The 23,698-nt window shown below is 58.9% G+C and overlaps 1 protein-coding gene across 1 annotated transcript; it reads right to left on the reverse strand.

The window, feature by feature from the left end:
• Positions 1–84: 84 nt before the first annotated feature.
• Positions 85–17,322, reverse strand: VILL (villin like). The gene is made up of 19 exons (XM_045904039.3): positions 14,772–17,322; positions 14,482–14,556; positions 13,981–14,186; positions 12,785–12,893; positions 11,436–11,546; positions 10,921–11,120; positions 10,459–10,537; positions 10,260–10,358; positions 9,401–9,539; positions 8,221–8,321; positions 6,010–6,147; positions 5,745–5,903; positions 5,009–5,188; positions 4,324–4,469; positions 3,200–3,344; positions 1,416–1,598; positions 1,153–1,221; positions 701–952; positions 85–437 (listed from the first exon to the last, which is right to left on the reverse strand). The coding sequence occupies exons 1-19, from the start codon at positions 14,835–14,837 to the stop codon at positions 324–326; spliced, it is 2,571 nt and encodes an 856-aa protein (XP_045759995.1). The 5' UTR covers positions 14,838–17,322; the 3' UTR covers positions 85–323.
• Positions 17,323–23,698: the final 6,376 nt, after the last annotated feature.

Consider the following 23,698-nt stretch of genomic DNA (forward strand, 5'->3'; position numbering starts at 1 on the left):
AGGAAGGACCAAGGAGAAACAAACACCTCCATGGAAGACAGTGGAGAGAGCTCAGTCCTCTGGAATGTCACAGACCACCCCCTCCAGTCCCAGAGGCCCCTTCCCCCCAGAGCTGGACCAACTGAGTGACCCAGACTTGAAAGCCCACACACCACACCTCGTGAGGGCCACCAGCTTTTATTGACCGGGGTGGAGGGGTTGACCTGGGAGTCTCCAGCTAGGCTTTGCCAGCGGGGTCTCCCGGCGGGCTCAGGTATGTGTTGGGAAGGTACGCGTGGGGGTCCTGGCTATGTGGGTGGCACTGGCAGGGGCAGGGCCTGGGGTCAGAACAAGCCAAACTGCTTTTTCTCCTGCTGCTGCCTCCACTTGGCCATGCTATAGAATTCTTCCTTGGATTTCCCAAAGATATCTTGGAAGTCAGAGTCGGAGAGATAGAACTGCGGGGCGGGGGGAGGAGAGAGTACAGGGGCAGGGTGTCAACTGATCCCAGAATCCTGTCCCATTGGCCCGGTGGTGCCATCCCAGGGCTCAGGGCTCTCCTCCCCCACATCTCTCTGCCCATTATCCCATCCGGAAGACATCTCCCTGGGCCCGTCCCCGGGCAGCGGGCCCATCGCGCACCATCAGTGGGTCATGCCCCGGGCACCTCCAGCTCAGTTTGAAATGCATCAGTGAGTGGCAGGGGGCCTCGGGCACCCACCTCCTTGTGGGCTGGGTCAACGCCCTCTGGCAGGTCCTCGGCAGCCTGGTGCATTAGCTGTTCGCGGGGCAGGCTCCCACTGGTGGGGGGTCTGGGGCTGCTGTGGAAGCTGCCGGTGCTGGTGCCCCCGGCCTTGGGCCCTAGCTGCAGCTCGTTCCCTGAGCCCTCCTGGGAGCCCTTGAGGGCCCGCGGGGTCAAGGGGCCTGCGCTGCCATTGCTTGGCCCTCTAGAGAGCTGCAAGTTGTCCAGTTCCTGCCGGGAGAGGGCACTCACGCTGGGGATATGGGGGCGAGGCTCCCACGGGGAGGCCACACTGAGCCCACAGCCCTCTTGCCCCCATTGCAAACCCTGCCACCCACCAGGGCCTGGCTCCTTCCTTGCCCATCCTGCCCACCCGGGCCATGTCGAGCAAGCCCAGTCCCCAGCGGGAGCTTGGCAGGCCCGATACTCACTGCTGTTATAACTATGGCAGGTTTTGCTCCCAGGGTGCCATCCACCACCTCCTCATAGGACTGGTTGTTCTGGGGGCAAGAATCAGGACAGAGCAGGATGGAGGGCACCACTGGAACCCAGGGGGCGGCGGGCTGCGAACAAGACCCGGGCTCCTCTTCCCACACTGGAAATCCCCAGACAAGGCAATGCCTCCTCCCAGTGTGCCCAGGGCAGGCCCCTCTCCCTGGGGTAGGGTGGGGCTGGAAGTGCAGGCCTCACTCACAGTCCACTTGTAAGGGTCCCAGGTGAGGAACCATCCAGTGAAGGTGGGAGGCTCGTGGCCCTGCTTGATCACCACGATGGGCGTGGCAGGGCTCCTCGTTGCGGGGTGCGTCTTCAGGTACTCACGGCCCCAGGCCACCGCCTCCTTCCACTCACTGGCAGCTTCCCCGAGCCACAGGAAGATCTGGGCCACAGAGGGGGCCTGGCCTTGGGCAAGTGGAGGGGCTGCCCAGAGCTGACCACTTCCTTCCCAGCCCCATCTATTAAATGGTCTCACGATCCCGCACACATCCCAGCCAGCCAGGCACACCAGGCAGGCTGGCCGCCACACCACCCACACACCCATAAATGTGGTGGACGGTCACAGGCACACATGTATACATTCAATCCACAAATACTTATTGAGTTCCTATTGTGTGCCAGGCATTTGGGAATTCAACAGTGAGAAAACAAAACAGGCAAAAATCCCTGCCCTTATAGAGCTTTCATTTTATTGGGGGGAGACAGAAAAATAAGTACATAAATTAAGTAAAATATGTACTGTATCAGAGAAAAGTAAGGCAGGGAAAGAAGACAAAATGTGGTGGGTGTGTGTCGGGGGGGTGGTGAGGATGACTAATTTTATTTTATTTTATTTTTATTTTTTTTAAGATTTTATTTATTTATTTGAGAGAAAATGAGACAGAGAGAGCATGAGAGGGGGGAGGGTCAGAGGGAGAAGCAGGCTCCCTGCTGAGCAGGGAGCCCGATGCGGGACTCGATCCTGGGACTCCAGGATCATGACCTGAGCCGAAGGCAGTCGCTTAACCAACTGAGCCACCCAGGCGCCCCAGGATGACTGTAATTTTAAATTAGAATCAGAGAGAGTCTTACTGAGAAGGCGACATTTGAGTAGAGATCTGGGGGAGGTGGGGGGAGCAAGTCGAGTGTTCTAGCCAGAAGAAACAACCAGTGCAGGGGCCCTGAGCACGCCTGGGCAATTTCAGGGAGCAGCAAGGGGGCCACTGTGGCTAGAGCAGAGCAAGTGGAGGTGTGGGAGCAAATCCGCTCAGAGAGTCGGGGCCGCCAGGTCATGTGGGCTGTAGTAAGGGCTTTGCTTTTGCTCTGAGATGGGAACACACGAGCCTTACGGCCACATTCAATGTCACAGACACACACGATCACAGCTGTACACTTGTAGTCCTCCACTGCCGCAGAGCCACTCACTGTCACCCACAGTCACACAGAGCTGCATGTAAACAAGATCGCACTCCATCACACAGCTGTGCTCACTCCTCCTGAAAAACACAGGCAGCCCCCAGACCTGCCTCATAAAGCCTCTCAGACATAGTGACCCTGCCCGACAGTCACTCAGGCTACGGCCAGTCTCCTAGTCTCCCGGTTCCCCCAGTTACAGCCAGTGCGGGACCACACGGCCGCTCCATGGAGGCAAGCACCGTCCCACAAAGGAACCACACACGCTCGTGTCTCCAACCACTCGCATGGACACATTAGCCACGGGCACCCAGTCACCTGGAGTCACACCGCTGTAAGGCACCCAGACGCAACTACAAAACTGCTCACAATCTCACAGCCAGTCTCCTACAGCTTCGCGGTGACACACGGTTGTCCCTGGTCGCGCAGTGCAGTCACTCACAGCGTTACCGTGCCACCCCCAATCACACAGACTCATCCGCAGGCTGACATGGCTGGAGACACACAGTTACACACACTCGACCCCAGCTGCGCAGACACGGACGCCCCCCCTTCACACCCCAGCCAGCCGGGGGTCGGGGGGCGCCTCACCTCCTGCCAGGTGTCCAGTAACATGATGTCATACTTGTCCAGGTCCTCTTGGCTAAAGAACACCACTTCTGTGAGGACCAGGTGGCCCATCTGGCTGGAGCACTCAAACAGCCGTGGCTGGAAGCTGGAGACGTCCTCGGGAAGCCTGGCCAGGGCGGGCAGCCAGGCAGTGAGGGGCGCAGAGACAGCTGGGCCTCTCAGCAGCCTGGGCCAAGCTAGCCCTCAGCACAGGGCCTCTACCTGCCCCCACCCCCGGATGGGCAACAGCTTCTCCTGGAGCGGGAGGCCTGCGCCCTCCTCTGGGCTCCCCCCAGCCCATAATTCCCTCCGGGGATGCCCAGCTGCTCTCTGGGCTCCAGCGTCCCCGTCTGTCAGTGGGAAAGCCCACTAAGTGACCTGTCTAGCCACAGCCAGCTGTGACACACGCTGCCCCAGGAACTTCCCCAGGAGTGGGCCCTGGGAAGGGGATGGCCGGCTCAGTGGGGCTGGGTTGGGGGGAGGGGTGTTAAGCTGGGGCCCTGCCCTCCCCAGGAAGGAGGGGGTCCTGGTCCTGGCTGGCTGCTCAGGGGACTTGCGGGGAGTCCAGTGCATCAACCGGGCCCCACAGACACTCATAGCAGCCCGACTCAGCAACCTCCTCCCTTGAAGGTCTCACCCTGCCTTACCTTCTGATACACACCCTTGTCCTTTTACACAGTCCACACATACGTTTATTGACACGTCACATTACCCCACCCCCTACCCCCCCATACAAAGACACACACACACACACACACACTTGGCACCATGACCCCTGGGGACTGTGGGCTGGGAATGGGGCTTTGCCCTCTTGCCCTCTACCATTGGGAAGGTCCAGGGAACTGGGCAATGCAGGGAGCATGTTTGGCCAGAAGAGGGCGAGACTATCCTGCTCTCCATGGCATCTTCCTGATCCCTGTTAACCCAGGGCTGGGGAGGGAAGGGTGGGCTGTGCTCCTGGGAACCCTGGAATGGGGAACCAAGAGACCTCAGTTCTAGTGTGGCCTCTCCAGCTCTCTGTGTGACCCTTAAGTCGTCACCCACCCTCTCTGGGTCTCAGTTTCCTCCTCTGTAGAAGGAGAACACCCTCCTCCCAGCCCTGTCACCTCTTGTTGCTGGGGTAGGGAGCTCGGCCTCCCAGGGCCTCCCAGAAGTGGGGAGGCTCCTGACCCTCCAGCACCGTTTCCTTGTTCTCCCCAGAAATGGCAGTGACCACCGTCCGCGCCATCTCACGCTGGTCACCGCTGCAGCCCTGGCAGACAAAGAGGTGGGTCAGGCCCTGAAGGGGGAGGGGTCTTGGCCTCCAGCCCCACCTCCCCCACTCACAGGGGACTCTGGGAGACTGGGCTTAAGTCAGTGGAGGCCTAGGCTGATGGCAGGGTGCACATGAGCCAGGGATCTCTCCTTCCCCACTCCCAGAACTGGGACCCTCTCCTGGTCCAGAGAATGGGATGAGGACCCCAGGCTCAGGGACCATTTACGGTTTATGTTAAAGATCAGAGAAAACTCTGGCAAACTGGACTAGGCCTCCTCTTTTTCCCAAGAGACTCGGGAAGGGTCATGCTCCTTGCTCGAGGCAGGAAGGAGAGGCAGCCTGGGCCTGGCCTGCCTCTGACCAGTAGACTCCCAGGTCTACCTGTCACGTTCAACTCCCCACTGTGGCCTTTCCCCTGCCCCACTCCTGGCCTGTCTGAGGTTGGACATGGAAGTCTGCCTCCCCTGTGGAGTAGAGCCATCCCTCGCCTGGCACACGACCCCAGGCATGAGTCGAGTGGCCAGGGTCAGAGGTACCTTTCCAAACCAGAGGTAGCAGGGGCCAGCTGTGACCAGCAAGAAGATGTCAGTGGAGCGGAGAGCTGAGGCACGGGCCGTCACCTCCACGGTCTTGGTGTTGTAGCTGTCTGTGCCTTGCACATGGAAGAGCCTCGTGGCAGGTGCTGGCTGCCCCTTCCCATCGTGCCCCGCGTGCCCCTACAAGAGGGCTGGGCCTCAGGACGAGGCAAGGGCTCCTGGGAGCCGCCTCCCTGACAAAAGACAAAGCCTGTTCAAAGGCTGAAAGGAAAATACTTCCTTACGCAAACTGCCCTGGGGCCCAGCAGACCCTCGCCTGAAGCCACCACTACCTTCTAGACCCTCCGAATGTGGAGGGCGAGGATCCCATCAGCCTAGGATAGGGAGCCAGGCCCTTTCTTCGTGGACCCCTCCCCCAACTCCGAGGAGGCAGGTCATGGTTCCCCCAGGCCTGAGGACGGAAAATAGCGACCCCAGGCGAGGCCCTCCTCCCTTCCGATTTAGCTTCCTCACCTGTGCTTCTGCTGTGTGGCTGGCTCTGGGTACCAGACGAAGAGACTCAGGCAGGGGGCACCCTTGGAGCTCCCACCCAGGTGTCTGACAGCACCGGGAGGGACACCAGGGGTAGTAAGCAGGGGCACCCCCCGGCTGAGTGAAGCCTCGCCCTCATAGAAGGGCTACATGGGCCCATGGAGGAGCCGGTGAGCTTGCAGGAACAGCAGCAAGGTGGCCTTACCTGGAAGACCACCAGCTGGCCCTGGAGGATGGCGAGGAAGTGAGGGGGCTCGCTACCCATGGTCACGTGTTCCCGCACCAGGGCTCCACGGTACATGAGGTCCAGCTGCTCGGCGTGGCAGTTCAGGGTGCTGATCTCACGTGTGGTGGCCTGGTGGCCCTGCAGGTGGGGGTGGTAAGGGCCGGGTGCAGCTCTTGGCTCCCCTTCTCAGATCCTCAGCTCTGGGGCTTGAAGGTGCCTCCCCCTCCCCCTCAGGCCGGCACACCTGCCACAGATACAGGAGGTACTGGACGCGGCCCATCTTCTGGTATGTGTAGAGGACCAGGTAGCAGCTGCCCGCGTACAACTGTCCGTGATGCTTGGGGTCCACGGGCTGTCTGCGTAAGTCCTGGATGCACCACACCTGTGGAACGGAGGACCAGTGCACCCAGGTGGCTCCTCCACTTGAACCAGTCCGCCCAGCCTGTGCCCAGCCAGTGAGCTCTCCTCAGCCTCAGGGCGGGCCTCATCCAGGCAGGCAAGGGCTCTCCTGGGCTTGCGCAAGGATCTGCAGGCGACCCTGTTCCCCGTGGGCCCCTGGGCCCTACCACACTTGTACTGGTCTGCTGTCAGTCAGGACAGAGTTGGCGTGTGGTGCCTGGGACAAGCAAGCCTGAGGACTCCAGAAGCTGCCCAGACAGACCTAAGCCGTGCCACATACCACCCCCCACCCTGCCCCCCACCAACCACAGGCACGTTAGGGGCAGGCAGGTTCTAGTCCAGCTGCTCGCTGCTCAGGCCAGGTCTGCAGAAGCTGGGCAGACACACGGCCTCGGGGCTCTTGGGAAAATTCTCTTTTCTCAAGTGTCACTTAAAGAGACAAAGCCTGGGGGCGCCTGGGTGGCTCAGTCGTTAAGCGTCTGCTTTCGGCTCAGGTCATGATCCCAGGGTCCTGGGATCGAGCCCCGCATCGGGCTCCCTGCTCCGCGGGAAGCCTGCTTCTCCCTCTCCTACTCCCCCTGCTTGTGTTCCCTCTCTCGCTGTGTCTCTCTCTGTCAAATAAATCAATAAAAATCTTAAAAAAAAAAAAAAAAAGACAAAGCTTGTTCAAAGGCTGAAAGGAAAATACTTCCTTACGCTTAATAGTATGATTTCCTGTTCCTAGTGGGTAGTGAGCATGGGCTCTGGAGCCAGGCTCCAGATCCTAATCAAATCCCAGGTAGGCCCTGTGTGGGCAGTGAGACCCTTCTGAGCTTCGGCTTTTCCCATCTGTAAAGTGGTCATAACAACACCCACCTTGACAATGGCAGGAAACAATTCCCGGACAGCTTTCTCTGGGGAAGATGTCCTCCGGAGCAGAGCTACCAGAATCCTGCCTTTTGCAGAAGAGGCTGTTTCTGACCACATGCTTTACCCAGGAGCAGCCCTTATCTGGCAGCCAGGCCTCCTAGCTCAGGGGCTCCCCCCACCTGCCGGCCTGCTGGGAGGGATCCCCTCTCTGCCTCTGTGCTTGGAGCCTGAGTGGCAAGACCTTTACCCTCCTGTTTTCCTTTCTCCCTCTGTCTCTCCCTGTGTGCCCCATCTCTCCTGCTTTTCATCCCATCCCCCCACTCTGTCTCCTCTGTCTTCCTCAGTCTCTTCTGTCTCTCTCTGTCCCCATTCCCTGTCTTCCTTTCTCCCTGCTCCCCCAAGCCCTGCCATGTCTCCTCCTATCTTGGTCCCTTCTCACTAACAGTCTCTGTCCATCCATATTAGGGCAAATATAGGAAGAAACCTTGGAGAAATGGTATTTTCTCTGATCTCCACCTACCTGAAGAACTAGAACCCCAGAAGTCCTGTTCCCAGAATCTTACAGCATCCCCATACCAGCCAAGGGCCAGATGGGACCATAGTTTTTGCCCCCATTTATAGATAAAAACTGAGGCCCAAAGGACTTAAGGGCTCTACCAGGGATCAGATAACATGTCACAATGCAGCCCCTAAATCTCCCAGAACACTGGTCTGAGACCAGACAGGTGGCCGACTGTGACTGTGTGGGACTGTGACTGATTACATGTGATTGTGTACTATGTTGGTGTGTTCGTGTGGGTTGAGTGTTGTGTGTGACTGTGATCATGTGTAATGCAGAATTTGTGTAATGTAGAATTTGTGCAATTATGTTTGCCGCTGATGAACTTGGCTGGTTGGGTGCAATTAGAGTGTGCGTATATGTATTTGTATTATATATACGGTTGTGTCATATATTTAACAAAAGGGCACAATTAAGTATCTTGAAGTGTTACTGTGCTGTGTGCCAAGTGTTATGTGAACACAGCTGCACAGATTGATTAGGCGTGATGTGTATGAGCCCGCTGTAGGCAGGTGTGTGTACATGTACACATGCCCATAGGTGTCGCTGTGTGATGTGCAATTGCGTGTACTTGGGGCACTTTAGTAACCTGAAGTCAAGCCTACCCATGTGTGCCTATCTTCCCCCAGCCAAGCCAATGCCCCTTACCTCCACCTTCCCGGAGGCGTCGTCCACCATCCTGAGCTGGGCCGCTAGTTCAGGCTGACTGTGCAGCTTGCCCACATCCGGCCTTACCCGAATCAATTTACCTGAATCAGAGAGAGCATAGGGTGTCACTGGCGTCCTCGCCCCAGCCAACCCCGTCCCTCCCATCACTCAAGAAGCCCCCTCCGACCGCGCCCCCCCAATCCGGGGGCGCTTTCTGGGTACCGCCCCTTGTCGGTCCCACTCCATCCCCCCCATACCCGGCCCCGCGTCGGCCGCGCCCGGCTCCCCGCAACTCCCCGGGCCTCGTCCCGCCCGCTCTCCCATCCCACCGAAGTTCTGCGTGCCGCCCCGCGCCGGTCACGTCCCGCCCCCGCAGGCCACGCCACGCCCGCTCTCCCTTCCCTCCGAGGCTCTGGGTGCCACCCCACTCTGGCCCCTCCCCGCCTCGGCTACGCCCCCGCCCCCCCCGGCCTCGACCCGCCCTCGACCCGCCCTCGTCCCGCCCTCGTCCCGCCCGCTCCCCCCATCCCACCAAGGTTCTGGGTGCCGCCCTGCACGGGCCCCGCCCCGCCTCGGCCCCTCCCCGCCTCGGCCCCTCCCCGCCTCGGCTACGGCCCTCGCCACCCTCCCCCGACCTCGTCCCGCCCGCTCTCCCATCCCGCCTAAGTTCTGGGTGTCGCCCCGCGCCGGCCCCGCCCCACCCCTCAACCCCGCCCCGCGCCGACCGCGTCCCGCCCCCGCAAGCCACGCCACGCCCGCTCTCCCTTCCCTCCGAGGCTCTGGGTGCCACCCCACTCTGGCCCCTCCCCGCCTCGGCTACGCCCCCGCCCCCCCGGCCTCGACCCGCCCTCGACCCGCCCTCGTCCCGCCCTCGTCCCGCCCGCTCCCCCATCCCACCAAGGTTCTGGGTGCCGCCCTGCACGGGCCCCGCCCCGCCTCGGCCCCTCCCCGCCTCGGCTACGGCCCTCGCCACCCTCCCCCGACCTCGTCCCGCCCGCTCTCCCATCCCGCCTAAGTTCTGGGTGTCGCCCCGCGCCGGCCCCGCCCCACCCCTCAACCCCGCCCCGCGCCGACCGCGTCCCGCCCCCGCAAGCCACGCCACGCCCGCTCTCCCCTCCGAGGTTCTGGGTGCCGCCCTACACCGGCCCCGCCCCGCCTCGGCCCCGCCCCTCCCGCTCACTCATCCCGTCGAGGTTCTTGTTCCTTCGCTGGTTCGTAGACCAAGTCTGGAAGAGCTGTTTGAATGCGGCGGACTCGGCGCCGTCGTTCACCACCTCCACGTTGGTGTAGGTCGGATAGCCTTTGGCCTGGATGAAGGCCTGGGGCGGGGGCTCTGTCAGGCGCGCGGCCCGGAGCCCAATTCTCTGCTCCACCCGCAGGGACCTGTGGCTCAGCCAAGCCCTGAGCAGCATTAATTAACCGAGCTCATGACCCGCTTAAGAAGCTGGCTCCTTCACTACCAACTTCTCTGAGGTCCCTGAGGACAGGCAAGGTCCCCTTAGTCTGAGCCGCGGGAAGGGCGGGCGTGACAACACCCCCAGGCCCCAGGCAGAGACCTCCCTGTCTTCCCTCCTCGAAAGGGAGGAGGCGCCCAGTACGGTATGCTTCTCAGACCCGCAAGGCAGGCCCACGTTCCCCTTTTACACGCGGTTTCTTGGGTGCTCTCTGGTCACCCGCTCCCCGAACCGCTGTCAGGGCTCCCCCGGCAGGCTGCATGCCCCTGGTACCCGAGAGGGGCCCTGTGTTCTCCCCCAGACCCCTGGGCAGAACTGTGTCTCCATCCTCAGCTGGGGCGCTTTGTCTCCAGGCTTAGACCCCAGGGCAAAGTCATGTCCTCCTCTATCAGACAGGTTCCCAGGACAGGATGTATCCATCTCCTGGCCCAAGGGCAGGACTACCTCCCCTGAAGACCCGGGGAACGTGGATGTCTCCTAACTTAGATTTCAGGGTACCGCCATTTCTATCCTCACCCCCCAGGGCAGGGCTCCACCCGCCCCCTCAAAGGCAGCTCCCTTTGAGACAGGGCCCAACAGCTTCACCAGAGCTCTGCTGAAGGCAGCCTTTTTCTCTTGGAGGCCGGACATGCGTCCCTGCCACACGTAGATCTTGGAACCACCCTGGTCCAGGATGTAGTAGTCCTGGGAGCAGGAAGGGGACTGGTCAGGAGGTGGTCCAGACTGGGCTGGGGTTGTGGGTGGGTGGGGATGGATGAGGTGGCTGGGGCCAGGCCTGCCTCACCTCCTCCTGCAGTAGGTCTTGGGTTAGTGGGCAGGTCGCCAACTCCTGGATCACTAAGTCCTCATCCTTCTCACAAACGCTGGGGGATAGGCAACCAGATGTAGGCAGCTCAGCCCCTCTCTGGCCTGGCTCCGCTCCAGCTTCCTCTAGTCCTCCCCAAAGACAGATGGCATGGAATCTAGGGCCCTGAGCTGCAGTCTTGACATCACTGCAACCTTGCTGTGGAGCCTGAGGCAGCTCCCTGGCCCTCCAGTGCCTCAGTTGCCCTATCTGTACAATGGATTTCTCAGAAAGGCAGCCATGCAAGAGTACAGGCTGGGCCCAAAGCCCTATATGGCTTGCTCTGGCAACCCAGGGGACTTTCCTGGAGAGCTTGCCAGAGACACTGTGTTACTGCAGTAACGATAGACATGCAGACCCAGGCTACCCCACCCACCCTGCCCACTCCCAAGGTCTGCTCACTGGTAGAGGCGGACACTGGCCTTCTGCAGCTGGCTAATACTCTTGGTGGGCATGGTGGCATGCAGGTTGCCCACTCTGCAGCCCAGCACAGCTTCCATGACCTGCATGAGGTCAGTGGCTTCGACCTCGTCATCCACCACACCAATCTGGGCACGACCACCGCGCTCCCTGTCCTGAAGGCTGCAGGTCAGGGCCAGGCCCTGTAGGAGAGGACCTGGCAGTCAGGGCTTCCCCAGCATGCCTCCCCCGCACCGTTCACCACTCAGATAGTCCATCCCAGATCCTTCCTGTCACAGCTCAGCTCCCAGAGGCTGGAGTCAGAGGGGAGGCGTCATGGTATGCCAGCCTCCAAGGATACCAGTGCAGAGCCTGGGCTCAGCTTGCACATAGTAGGTGCTTCTCAGGTTGTAGCGGAGAACCAGGCCCACCTCTTGGGGTGGCTGGAGGGTGGGCACCTGGAGGATCACCCTTCTCCCTGAACTCTGCATCCCTTACTTCCCAGGGTAGACACTGACCCGTGCCTTCTCAGAAATGCTGGCCTCGGGCCCATTCCACTGGATCATCACCTTGCCCAGGTCCAGCAGGAAGATGTCACCCTTATTAAAGCTGTTCCAAGAGAGCTCCACCTGCCAGAGTCAGGAGGGGCAGGGCAGGAAACAGGGTGTCATACCATCAGGACCCAGGGGGAGGGGTTCCACACCTATCTCTGCCTACATGAGCACAGTCCACGTGTGTGCACGATGCAGTGGGCAACTGTGTATCTATGTGACCAGTGTTGTGGTGTGCAAGCGTGCATCCGTGCGACCGTATGAGACCTTGAAGGTCACCCTGTGGGGGTCGCTGTGTGCATCTGTAGGCACGTGTGACTGGGTAATGCTGCATTTCACAGGGTGGATGTGATTAATGCATGTTGATAGCTGCATATGTGTACACCTACATGTGTATACAAGTGGGTGTATGTATCTATCTATCCGCGTGTGCAGGGGTGTGTGTGTGCATGCTCATGTGTAGGGGGCACATCCAATGTGAACAAGTGTGTGAGCACATGGGTGACGATGTAGATGTGCCTGAGGCGGGGGGCAGTGTGTTGTCAGTGGAAAAGGACAGTTAGCATCCAGAGACACTTTGAGGGGCAAGAGGGCGGACTCTACATAATTAAGCCAATAGGGCAGGCAGAACCTGGGGCTGCACGTTGTCCCTGTGTGACCAGGGATGTAGGGTCACTGCCTCTGTGAGGACAGTGGGTGAGCCCGTGTGGGATTGTCACAGGGCTGCTATATGCCATATAGGCAGTAATGTGCACAACTCAGGTGTCACCATTCACATCGCAGACATCAAACACCCGGACGTTCATGATACCAAATCCCTGCCAGGTGGCAGCAACGTGTCGTGTTCTAACAAGATTGGTATTTCCCATTACTCTCCGACAGATGGAAGTAAGGGGCACTCTGCAGACTAGAGTGGGGCTCGGGGGACCGATGGGAGACAGTGTGTGTGCCTACAGGTGATAGGGACGATGTGTATGAAGAGTGTGGGGCTGTGCAGCCCCCACCCCACATCGTGCTACTTCCCACCGTGTGGACCACGGGGACCATCCGGGTGCACCATTTTGTCCTCCTCACCCCTCCAAGTTCTTCCTGTGCCATGGGGTGGATGACAAAACAGGGTGAGAGGAGCCCAGTGGTGGGGTGGGGCTAGGAGCCTGGCTCCGCCTCTTCTCTCCTCATTCAAGAGAGGCCATCTGGGAGTGCTGACAGCCCGTGGTCCCCCCTGCCCGACCTGCACCCTCCACACTTCCCGATACTGCAGTCCCCACAGTCTGGCCTGAGCCTGGCGATGGAGCGGCATCCCCAGCAGCCCTCACCTCGGTGGCTGACACGTGCTTCCTCCCTTGGATGCGCAGCAGTCGCTGGATGTTGTACACGTTGGTCTCCACATGCCTGAGGGCAGAGGCCAGTCCTCCTTGCCTATAGCTGAGGAGGGAACGGGCTCTCCTGGAAGACCACACATTGCTGTGTGCAGGCGTGAGCGCAGACGTGGGGAGACGCAGGAGTCTGTGTACAAGCGGGGGCATATGGGGATCTGTCCGTGCAATACAGACGTGAGTGCATGGAGGCTGGGCAACAGCATACACGTGGGCACACAAACACATATATATGTAGGTGTGCCCACCTACTGGCCCATCCTATAGGAGTGGTGTGTTTTCCGCACGTGTGTGTATAAATACGCTCCTGTCTACGCTATATGCATGTGTGAGGCTTAACTGTATGAAACAGCAATGAGCAAATACTGGCGTTTTCCTACGGTTTAACCTAATATATTGCAATTGTTAATTTAGTCTATAGTTGAAGCAATTTACAGCCAAAGACGTATTTCTACTGGGCACAGTAACATAAAGGCAAACTCAAAACAACATTGGTATCCAATCCCGGGTCTACACCCAAGAGAAGTGAAACACACGTCTGCACAAAAGCTTGTAGATAAGATGGGTGTTTACTAAACTTAGGGTGGTGATCTGGTCACAATACTTGTAAGTCACACCATCATGCTGTACCCCTCAAACTATACAGTGATGTATGTCAATTATCTCAATAAAACTAGAAAACAAACCCACCCCAAAACATGTATACAAATGTTCATAACAGCATTATCCATAACAGCCCCAAAGTGAAAGCAATCCAAATATCCCATAAGTGATAAATACATAAATAAAATGTGTTCTATCCCCACATCATGTGCTGTATAATTCCATTTATAAAAATGTCCAGAATAGGCAAATCTATACAGACCGAGGAAAGAAAATGTTGGGGGGAAATGGGGAGCGTTGTGAAGGGTATGGGGTTTCTTTTTGGGGTGACGGAGGTGTTCTAAAACTGTGCTCATGGTTGCACAAGTCTGTGGCTAGACTAGAGATCACTGAATTTATACTCTAAATGGGCCGGTTGTATGGTATGAGATTTGTAAGTGGGGGGGAACGTCTCCCCCTACCCCAGCACCCCCACGAGAAGAGAGTCAGCCCAGCCTCCCAGCGACCCCCCCCCCCCGCCCCCGCACACTCACATGATGCCCCTGCGGAAGTAGCTGCGGAAGCAGTCGGACTCGTGGCCCTGCGCCTCCCGGTGCTGCACGGTGGTGGCGCCCAGTGCCTCCTGCATGTGCTGCACGAAGGCGCCTGCCGCGCCCTGAGCCTCCACGCCCGCCTCCTTCCCGACCCAGTAGTGCAGGTCGCTGGGCGCCCCCTTCACGGCCTTCAGGCTCTGGGGAACCTAGGGCCCAGGTGTTTGTGTGTGGAGGAGGGTGGGGTCTTGCAGAGGACCCAGGGGTGGGGTGGACACAGATCCAGGATGCGCCGAGGGCCTTGGGGGGACTTGGCAGGTGCCTCCCCGGACAGGAGGTCCAGAATGGGGAGGGAAGGGCGAAGAGGCCTTAAAGGCGGCAGCCCCTTGGTCGGGTGGACTCCAGGGCTGCCAGCCTGCCTCTGCCCAGGACAGGGCCTAGTCTGCATCATCAGACTCCCCAGCTGGGCCAAGCCACCCCTGGGGCAGAGTCCCACATGCTCACGTGGAGGACAATGTAGCAGTGATCCTCGAAGAAGTTCCCATAAGCCCTCTCGGGGACTGGCACCATCCTCAGGTTCTGGGAGAGGAGGGTGCCTATGGCAACACAGCAGGACCACCTGCCTACCCATGACCTTCTGGGATGGGGAGGAGGGAGGGAGGGAGCTCTGAGTTGGTGGGGGGAGGGAGAAGCCCAGTCTCAGAGATTGATACTCTTTGTCACCAACCCTGCTCTCTGGTTGTGCCCCTCACCTCAATGTAGGAGAGGACCGGGCATGATCATTGAGGACCTACCTCAATGATCCATATGTGGAGGTCCCTGTGGCTCTCAGTGGCTGGGAGGCCCTTGCCGATGTCCATCCTAGGCCAGGTGGGAATGAGGGAGGAAACAACAAACAAGAGCCAGAGTTCTCAGGCCCCGGCCACCTGTGCTCTGGGCTCCAAGCAAGAACTCTCCCCAGCTGCAGCTCTCCAAAGCACTGTCATCATAGAATATGCCTTTCACTAGGAGGGCTCCATACATACCCAGATGCTAGCAAACCAGGCCAGGTACTGCAGACGTCGGCACAGAGGCTTTGCAAACAGGGACCTGGTTTGTTGTCTGTGGTTGTGCTCTTGAAACAGGGCCCAGCTCTGTGGGCAGGGATGGTTTTTGAACATAGGGACCTCTGCAAAGAGGGAGTTAGAAACAGGCTATGCAGACAAAGATCTGCAGCCCGGGATGGCCACTGGAGAGTGACAGGTTCTGCAGACAGGCAAAGGTTCTGCTAGTAAAAGAACAGATTTGGCAGCCAGGGAAAGGCTCTGCAAGCAGGCTCTCGAAATGAGACAGACACTTACTGCAGAGGAAACAGGGTCTGCTGATAGGGATAGGGACAGGTACTATAAACAAAGCTTTGCAAACAGGAACAGTGTCTTTAGGCAGAAAGAGGTATCCCAGACAAGGACACAGACAAACTCTGGAGACAGGGATAGGTTCTACACGCAGGGCAGCTTCTGCCATAAAAGCAAATCTAATACACAGGGAAATAGGGACAGACCATTTAAAAAGACGGTTCTGAGGGCGCCTGGGTGGCTCAGTTGGTTAAGCGTCTGCCTTCGGCTCAGGTCACGATCTCAGGGTCCTGGGATCGAGCCCCACGTCCAGCTCCCCCGCTAAGCAGGGAGTCTGCTTGTCCCTCTTCTCCCTGCTCCCCCTCTTTCTTTCTATCAAATAAATAACATCGTAAAAAAAAAAAGACAAGTTCTGAAAAAAAGACTCTGAAAAGAGCCTCTAGACACAGGCTCAGAGAGAAACAGACAAGAGGAAGTTTCTGCGAACTCAGAACAGACTGCACACAAGCATGGTCTCTGAAGACTGTGATGGAGTCTGGAGCAAGCAACAGGCTTAGCTAACCTGAGAGGGCTGGGTGAATCAAGCATAGGCACTCTTAAATTCTTGAAACAGAGCTGAACTCTCAATACAAACAGGCCCTATGAACAGCCACAGGCTCTGCAAACAGTGACTTCGCTCCCTTAGCTCCTGCAGTGCCCTGTGGTTCTGAGTGTGCGTAGGAGAGCAGCATGGAATGAGAGGTATCTGGGGAAGGAAGGGGCTCTCGATCTTGTTACATCGCAGATGACTCTCAGCTCCCCTAGGCTTCCCTGTAACACGCCTTCAGAAACCTCTGTGGGAGTTTTGCTCCTTCCTTCGTCCATGGAAGTTCTTTCTCCATCTAACCTAAGTCCCACCTGCTGCAACTTTTGCTTCTTGCTGCTGCTTTGCCCAATAGACCCAGAAGTCACTTCTCTCTGAACTTCTCTTTCCTAGTGACCTGAGCATGGTGTGAGCTCCTCTCCCCTCCCCACTCCTCTCCAGCAGTAGGAACCCCCGTGGCTCGCAGACCCTGCCTGAGGAGGGCAGACTAGGGAGGAGGAGACTTAGAGAGTTAGAGAATCAGAGGCATACTGTGACTCATGCACCTTTGTCTAGGGGCCCTTGAGGGCCAGGCTCAGGCCCTGGTGAGCTCATAGGTCACCGTGGGAAATTCGCCACCCTCTCAAAGAGGGCCCAGGTGGCTTCTGGAAGCAGGGAGGAGGGAGCTGCCCAGAGCAGGGCGGGCAGAGGGGCGGTCCTGCCCGGGTTAGAGCCACCAGCTAAGGCTGTGGAGAGAACGGGTGCTGGAGGTCCAGTCTCCGGCCCTAGAGCAGAGGGCTCCCAAGGCCAGGGGCTTGTCCTCGTGTTTGCCACCAGCTCCCAGTCGCGCCACTGCCAGCAGGGACTTAGTGACAGCCGCTGAATGAATGAAACCCTTTGCCTGCTGAGTGAGGGTGGATGGGCAGCGGGGCCACCGTGCGCTCTCACTGCGCCCAGAACTGCGGTTACAGGATCTGCCTGTCGCTGTGACGGTGACGTGGGTGACAGGCAGACATGGGATTGTGTAAAGCTGGTCCCAAGCAACAGAAAACATGCAATGGCACCGAGTGACAGGCATAGTGACATTCAGAGGGGATGGACAGAAGCAGTGTCCAGGGACAGCAACCAGGACACAGGTGGGCAGTGGCCAGAGGTATAAACTAGGGGCTGTAGATCAGATAACAGTGGGAGTCAGGGACAGAGTGACAGGAAGCCTGGCTGGCCACCACATTGTGGTCACCAGGGACCCATGGGGGAATGGACAGTCAAACTGGAGACCAGAAGTTTGCGATGGGGCAAGATTCACTGGGCGGGGTCAGCATCACCTGCGGGGGGTGGGAAGGGTACCCCAGATCCAGTTCCAGCCCGGGGAGCCAAACTCTTAGGCTTCCAGGGCCTGAGGCCCTCATCCCTGCGTAACCTGGGTTCTAGGGGATGGGCCAAGGGATTCTCACAGGGATCCTCTCTCCCCTAACACCCCTGTCTCCTCAGGCAGTCTCCTTCTCCCTCAGGGGGGTCCTTCCCTTCCCGGAGTGCTGCCTCTAAACTGCCAAGCCCTCCCACCCTAGACGCCCTCCTTCCCCTGGGGAACTCCCTTCTATCCTACTCTGCATGGCCCACCCCCACCCTGTGTCCTCTCCCTCCTGAAAGCCCCCTGCAGCCCAGGGCCCCCTTCTCTCCTAGATGCCCAGTTCCTTCTCTGACAAACCCATCTCCCCCCTTCCCTGTACCCCCTCCTTTCCTGGGGCCCCCTCTGTCTGCACTGGGCATCCCCTGCCCCCATGCCTCTTCCCCCCCAGCCCCCTTCTCTCTGCCTTCCCTGACCCCTTCTCTCCCCCAGAGGTTACTGCTCCCCCCGTCCCCCTGCTGCACCCCTTTCCTCCCCCAATGCCCCCTTGCTCCCCTGGCCTCCCCTTCTCTCTCCTGAGTTCTCCTCACTGCTGGGTGCTCCCTTCCTTCTCCAGATGCCCCCTCCTTTCCTGGGTTCCTCCTCCCCCTGAGGGCACCCCCCCTCCTCTGGGGTCCCAGTGGCCACTTCCTCCTTCTGAGGTACCTGTGAAAGGGAGGACCCCGAGGTCACTTTGCCAGAATTGCAGGAAGAGGGGAGGGGCGCTTCCCCCCCCCCGCCCCCCCGTGCTGGGCACCCCTGACTCGGAGCAGCCCCTCCCAGCTGATTCCAGAGCCCCCTCCCTGCCAGGCCTACCTGCTGGAAGGTGCTCTCTTTCCCGGCCAGTGGGCAGTGCTGGGCCTGTCCCCCAACCTGCCCCTGCACTGGAACTCAATCCCTGTTCCCGCCCAGCACGACACACCCCACCACCTGTGGGCTGGGCTTCAAACATAGTCAGTCAGTCAGTCAACAAATATTGACCCAGCTCTCTGAGAGCGACCCCTCCCCAGGGCCATGGCTGGTCTGCCAGGCCTCCCCACTTGGGTCCTGGTGGCCAGAGACAGCGGGGCTTGGAGGTCTGGGCTGGTCTAAGATGTGGGGTGTGGAATATACTGTGACTTTCCTTCTCTGACCCCTGACCCCCAGAAGGCCAGGCCACTCCAACAAGCTTTAGGAGGAAGGAGGACCAAAGCTGTTGGGGGTGGGGGCGGCAGTCTGTTTCTGTGAGACCCAGGTCACTTCAGGAGGTGGGGGAGGTGGCCAGGGCTCCCTCTAGCATCTCTGCTGTCCTTGCTGCTCCCCATTTGGGCTTGCTGCCCAGCACAGCCCTCCCCAGGGAGCCCCGATACCCATTGTGGGAGAGGTCAGTCCAGCCCTTGCAGGGAAGACACCTTTCCCACACCTTGGGCTGCTCCCTCCTTTCCTCCCTGATTGTAGGGTGGGGGAGGTGCTGAAAATAGAGCATTCCAGAAACTCCAGGAACAGGGCCACCCCTTACTTTAGGCCATTGGCCTGAGTTCTAGCCACAGAGCGTCCAGTGGGACTCCTCTGCCAGGACATACTGGCCCCAACACCCTTTCCCCATGTCCAGGCCTCAGCCCCACTGCTCCCTGTCACAGAGAGGGGGTGACTCCAGGAAATCTGGGTCCACCTGTGCCCTGTCGGACCTACCGCCAGTATGTGACTGTGGTTAACAGAGTTAATAGGTCCCCATGTGTGAAGGGACGCCTGCGTCCCAGGACGGGTGGTTAGTCCCTGTGTGTGTCTGCCCCTGTGTGTGAGAGAACACTCTGTTCCTTCATATGGTGGTGTGGGTGTTTGCCTCCGCCTGCGCATGCCTGTTTCCCTGACTCCTTTTGTCCCCATGCGCAGCAAAATCCCATGTCCTCACTTCTTACTTCCTCCCTGCAGATTCTACCCGGCCCACTCCTGTGCACTCTGCTTGGCCTTTGTTCCGGAACTCCCTGGAAATGGCCCTTTCCTAGTCCTCAATGCCCACTCTTGCCACAGCGGATGGATGGTTGTGTGTCTTCACCTCACCTTCCTTCTTACCACCCAGGGACCCCACTGGCCACCCCTTCCTTCGGAAACAGCTCACAGACCGAGTGTTTTCCCCACCTCACTGGCCACTCTGCCCTCTCCGTTGGGGCCTTCAAATGTCAGTGGGCACACAACTCAGGCCTTAGCCCCTGTCTCTTGTCTGTTTTCTTCCAAGTTCTAGTCCCCAGGCTGTAAATGCCAGGGGAACACTAGTGTCTCCTCTACCATGGACTCCCACTCCTTCCGAACCCCCACCCCCCACCCACCCTTCATCCTTCATCTGTCTGGTCACATCTCCCCTGGTGCATCTGACCTCATGCTTGACATCCGGGTCAGGCCCCTCAGAGACCTCCTCCGAGGCCAAGAAATGGCATGAACATCCAGCTGGTAGCTCAGGCCCCACACCTGAGGGCCAACCCGGGTTCCTCTCCTTCCCTCTCATGCAGAGGGTGGCCACTAGCCAGTCTGGTTCATCCAGGATCCTGAACTTGGCTGGGCCTCCCTGCCCTGCCCCAGCAGCCAGCCTCTCACCAGTTCAGCCTGAACCTCCCTCTGTGTCTCCTGGTCTCTTCGATCCCTATGTCCATCCTCCAACAGTAGCCAAAGGGATCTCTTAACCACAAAGAGATCACACTATTCCCCTGCTTTAAACCTTCCAGTGGCTTCCCTAAAATAAAGCCCCAAATTGCCTGTCCCTCTGCCGCACCTCCATTCACTCTCCCCATTCCTCATTGTGTTCTAGCTACAAATTTCTCATTGTCCCTTAAGACACCAACCTCATTCTAGTCTCTGGACCTTTGTACTTGCTGTTACCTCTGCCAGAAGCCTCTCCCTTAAATTTTCCCATGGTTCCTTTTCTGCATTCTGGCCTCAGCCCAGATGACACCTCCCCAGAGGGGCCTTCCCTGACCATGGTAGCTAAAGCAGTGCTCATCCCAGCCACCCACCATTTTCTCATCCTCCTCGTGCTTCCAGAAGCAGATAACCTTACTCATTTGGGTCCTGGCTCAGTGTCTGTGTCCCTAGCGGTGATGTGAGGGCCTGGTGGGCAGAGCCTCGCTCACTGCTGGACCTTGCGTCTAGAATGGTGCCTGGCATCTGACGGCTGCTTAAGAAATATCTGTTAATGTGCTCCTGTGGTCGGTGCCCTGATCACCTGGACCCTCTCTGGGACCCTTCCTGACACGGAGGCCGGGAGTTGAGCTTTCCTCAGAGTCAGGCTCCAGCCCCAGCTGAAGTGCCGCCTGGCTGCATGACTCAGGACACATTTCTCAGGCTTCTTCTGAGCTGACATGTCCTCCTGTGAGAAGGCAGGGGAGGTCGCATCTTGTGAGCGGGACACCCCACCTGGTGCAACCCAGCCTCCGCAGCGTAGTGTGGGGCACAAGGACCTCTCCAACGTCCCTCCCCAGAAATCTCTGGGTCTCTGGAATCCAGAAGATTCTGGATGGGCTCAACTGCCCCCCCTCCAGAATGGCGGGCACCTCCTTGTACCTGTGATCCCAGGCCCAAGAGAGACGGCAGTGGGCCCCAGGTCGGGGGGTGGGGGCGCGGGGCGGGGCAGATAAGCAGCACGGCTTTGTGTCTGGTGTGGACAATCTCCAGCTCATGGGATCACATCTATGACACAGAGAGAGGAAACTGAGACCCAGGGTAGTGCTCACAGGCAACTAGGGTCTTACAAGGACCAGGGGATGCCCAGCCTCTCCCTCCCTCCTCCCCCAGAGCAAAAAGGGAGCCCCGCCACCCCCTCCTCCTGCTCAGCCAGCGCCGCCCTGGCTGTGGGACCCACTCGTCCCACTGACCCTTCCCGCCCTGGGGGACCCTGCGGCCCACCCCACCCGCCCCTGGCAGGTTCGCAGGCTCTCTGTCGCTACTTTGTTCCTTCCGGGCTTATCTCGGAAGGCCCAGCCCGCTCCGCGTCAATATTGACAAAGGCGTGGGTGTGGCCCGGAGTGGGCGGGGCAGACGCTGGGACCAGCCCCGCCCCCTCGGGCCCCGCCCCCAAGGGGCCTAAGCCCGGGTTCTCACGTGGCTGTCCCAGCTCTCCTCAGAGTCCCTCCCAGACAGGTGCGGCACGCCGCCCCTCGCGGGGACCAGGCCCTGCAGGGGGGTGCGACCCTCCGGAGAGCGGACAGGGCGGGGGTGGGGGGGCGCGAGGCGGGTAAGACCTGACTGGGGTCTTGGATCGCACTGCCTGGAAACATCCTGGCCCCACGCCTTTCAGGAGAGCAGCCTTAGGACCATGTGCCCCCCCCATGTGGCTGCAGGCCGCGGAGGAGCAGTGACACGGTCACCGGGGCCCAAGAGCGGCTCCTCGGAAGTCGCCGTGGTGGGAACCGCTAGGGCCCGAGGAAGTGGAGTCTGTTGCTGTACCCTCCGGGCCACCACTGATGGGCCGAATGGAGTCAGAGGACAGCCCAGAAAAGAGCCCTAGGTCCCCGCAAACAAGGAGGTGTCCCTGCTTCGCTTTCCCGCGGCTGGAGATGTGTCGCCCTGCCCCGTTGTGCACCCACCCCATGGAGACACCGCTTGGGCCAGGATAGAGGGGTGGGGGTGGCAAGGCTCGGTTAGGTTGGTGGGCAGTGCTCCCATGTGAAGTGGGGGTATCCACTCTGCTCCCCACCTCAGTGTAAAAGCAGGGAACTGTCAGCTGCGTGTGGCTCCTATTTGGCCCCCCTCCTCGCTCCTGCCTTGGGAAAGGCTCCCAGTGACCGTGTGGGGTTTTCTTTGTAATTTTCTGGGTTTCCTGACCTTTTAGCGATGAACACGTATGGCTAGTCTTTCAGGTAAAGCAACACACGCCGTTTCCCCTAAGCCCTGCCTGTAGCCCCTTTGCCATACCTGGGTATCAGGCCTGAAACAGTTTGGGGACTTCCTTTTCCTCCATTGCCAGTCAGAACAGGGGTTCTCAGCCCTTGCTGAAACTGAGTAAAAATGTGATGCCCACTCTCAGGGTTTGGGGTTTAAATGGTCTGGAGTGGACTTAAAGGATCTATGTTTTTAAGAGCCGTCAGGTGATTCTAATGGGCAGTCACAGCTGAGAATCACTGAGCTAAGAGATGGAGCTGTAATGGAAGTTTGGGAAGGAAAACTGGAGCTCACATACCCTCCTCCATCCCACATATCCTCCTCCTGAGTGCTGGGGGGTCCAGTATATTCTCCTTGGAGATCAGGTGCTGCCCATGCCAATTGTGGCTCTGGGCCTTGAGTGGCCTGTTGACTCACGGGCAGTCCCAGCACAGATCTGCCAAGTAAACATTCCAGTTACTCGGAGGACTCTGCCACCAGCCCCCAGTGCACTCCCCATCCATTAGCTCAACAGACTATCTTCCCAGGCTGGCTTTCGCCAGCCACTCCTCCCCTTCCCTCCCTGGCTTCCTGTCCATTCTTTGGTCCTGAATACAGATGGTATGTGCGCAAACAAGAAAATATCCGGAGGTGAAATCTCAGTATGCCCAAGTCCCAAATAAGTGGCCTCTTGATGCTGTGTTTCCTTCCCACCTATTCAGAGGATCTACGTTTACGGGGACACCTCAGCTCCAGGGGCTGCCACAGTTCTCGGCTGTCTGTCTGGTCATATGCAGAGGTGTGAAGCAGTTGTGGGTATGGGGGGCAATGCCAGAGAGGGCGGAAGGAGGGAAAGAAGAGGGCCGGGGAGGAGCAGAGCCAAGGAGAGACACGGAGAGAGGGGGACACAGCCTAGGAGTCCAGAACCAGGGGGAAAGCTGGGGTGACTCCTCTGGCTGGGCAGCTGCCCCACCGTGGAGAGGGCAACCTAGGGGCATGGCACAGACTAGCTGTGGGGGATTTGGGGTTTTGTCTCTGGGTAGATAGGTTTCCTGGGCGGACCCACACACTGAGTCCTATGTTGTTCAGGACGAGTATACGTGCCTGGTGGAAGCCTGTGATAGAACAGAGACTGCAAAGAATTGTCTCACTGGCCTCAGGTTTCTCATCCATGAAATGGGGAGACCTGTCTAATGAGATTGTTGACACTGGTGTTATCTGAATTAGGGATCGCCAGGAAGCAACAGTCCTGAGAGTGGTGTGGCCAGGCCCAAGGCTCTGCCATGACTCCCTAGCAGAGGGGCACTTGCCTTTATGTACAGAGGGGCTGGGCTGAGGACAGTGCCTGGAGGATGTCGCACTGCGAGAAAGCTGTCTTGGCTATCTTTACTCTTTCTAACCCTTGCCATGCTTCAGCTGGTAATCACAGCATCTCGGCCAGCATGCCCATGGGCTCTGGGTTTAGGTACCATACTCCACACACAATGCCGGTGGCTCCCATGGGGTGGGGTGCGGGGCTGCACGTGGAAGCCCGTGGGCAGGACCGGAATCCCGGTGCAAGGAGAGTGAGCCACACCGCTTCTGTCCGCGGGGCCTAACATTGGGCAG

Source organism: Mirounga angustirostris, unplaced genomic scaffold (assembly GCF_029215605.1).
Source record: "Mirounga angustirostris isolate CCGP_5_RB_7025 unplaced genomic scaffold, mMirAng1.0.hap1 SCAF_1, whole genome shotgun sequence".
Classification (NCBI taxonomy): Eukaryota; Metazoa; Chordata; class Mammalia; order Carnivora; family Phocidae; genus Mirounga; species Mirounga angustirostris.

Bases quoted from the DNA above. Each gene is read 5' to 3' on its own strand.
- VILL (XM_045904039.3), bottom strand. From the start codon at position 14,837: ATGGACATCGGCAAGGGCCTCCCAGCCACTGAGAGCCACAGGGACCTC. The intron at 14,557-14,771 runs GTAGGTCCTCAA...CTCCTCTCCCAG, and splicing joins TCCACATATGGATCATTGAG to AACCTGAGGATGGTGCCAGT. The intron at 9,540-10,259 runs GTGAAGCTGTTG...CCCCCGCCCCAG, and splicing joins CTGCCTTCAGCAGAGCTCTG to GCCTTCATCCAGGCCAAAGG.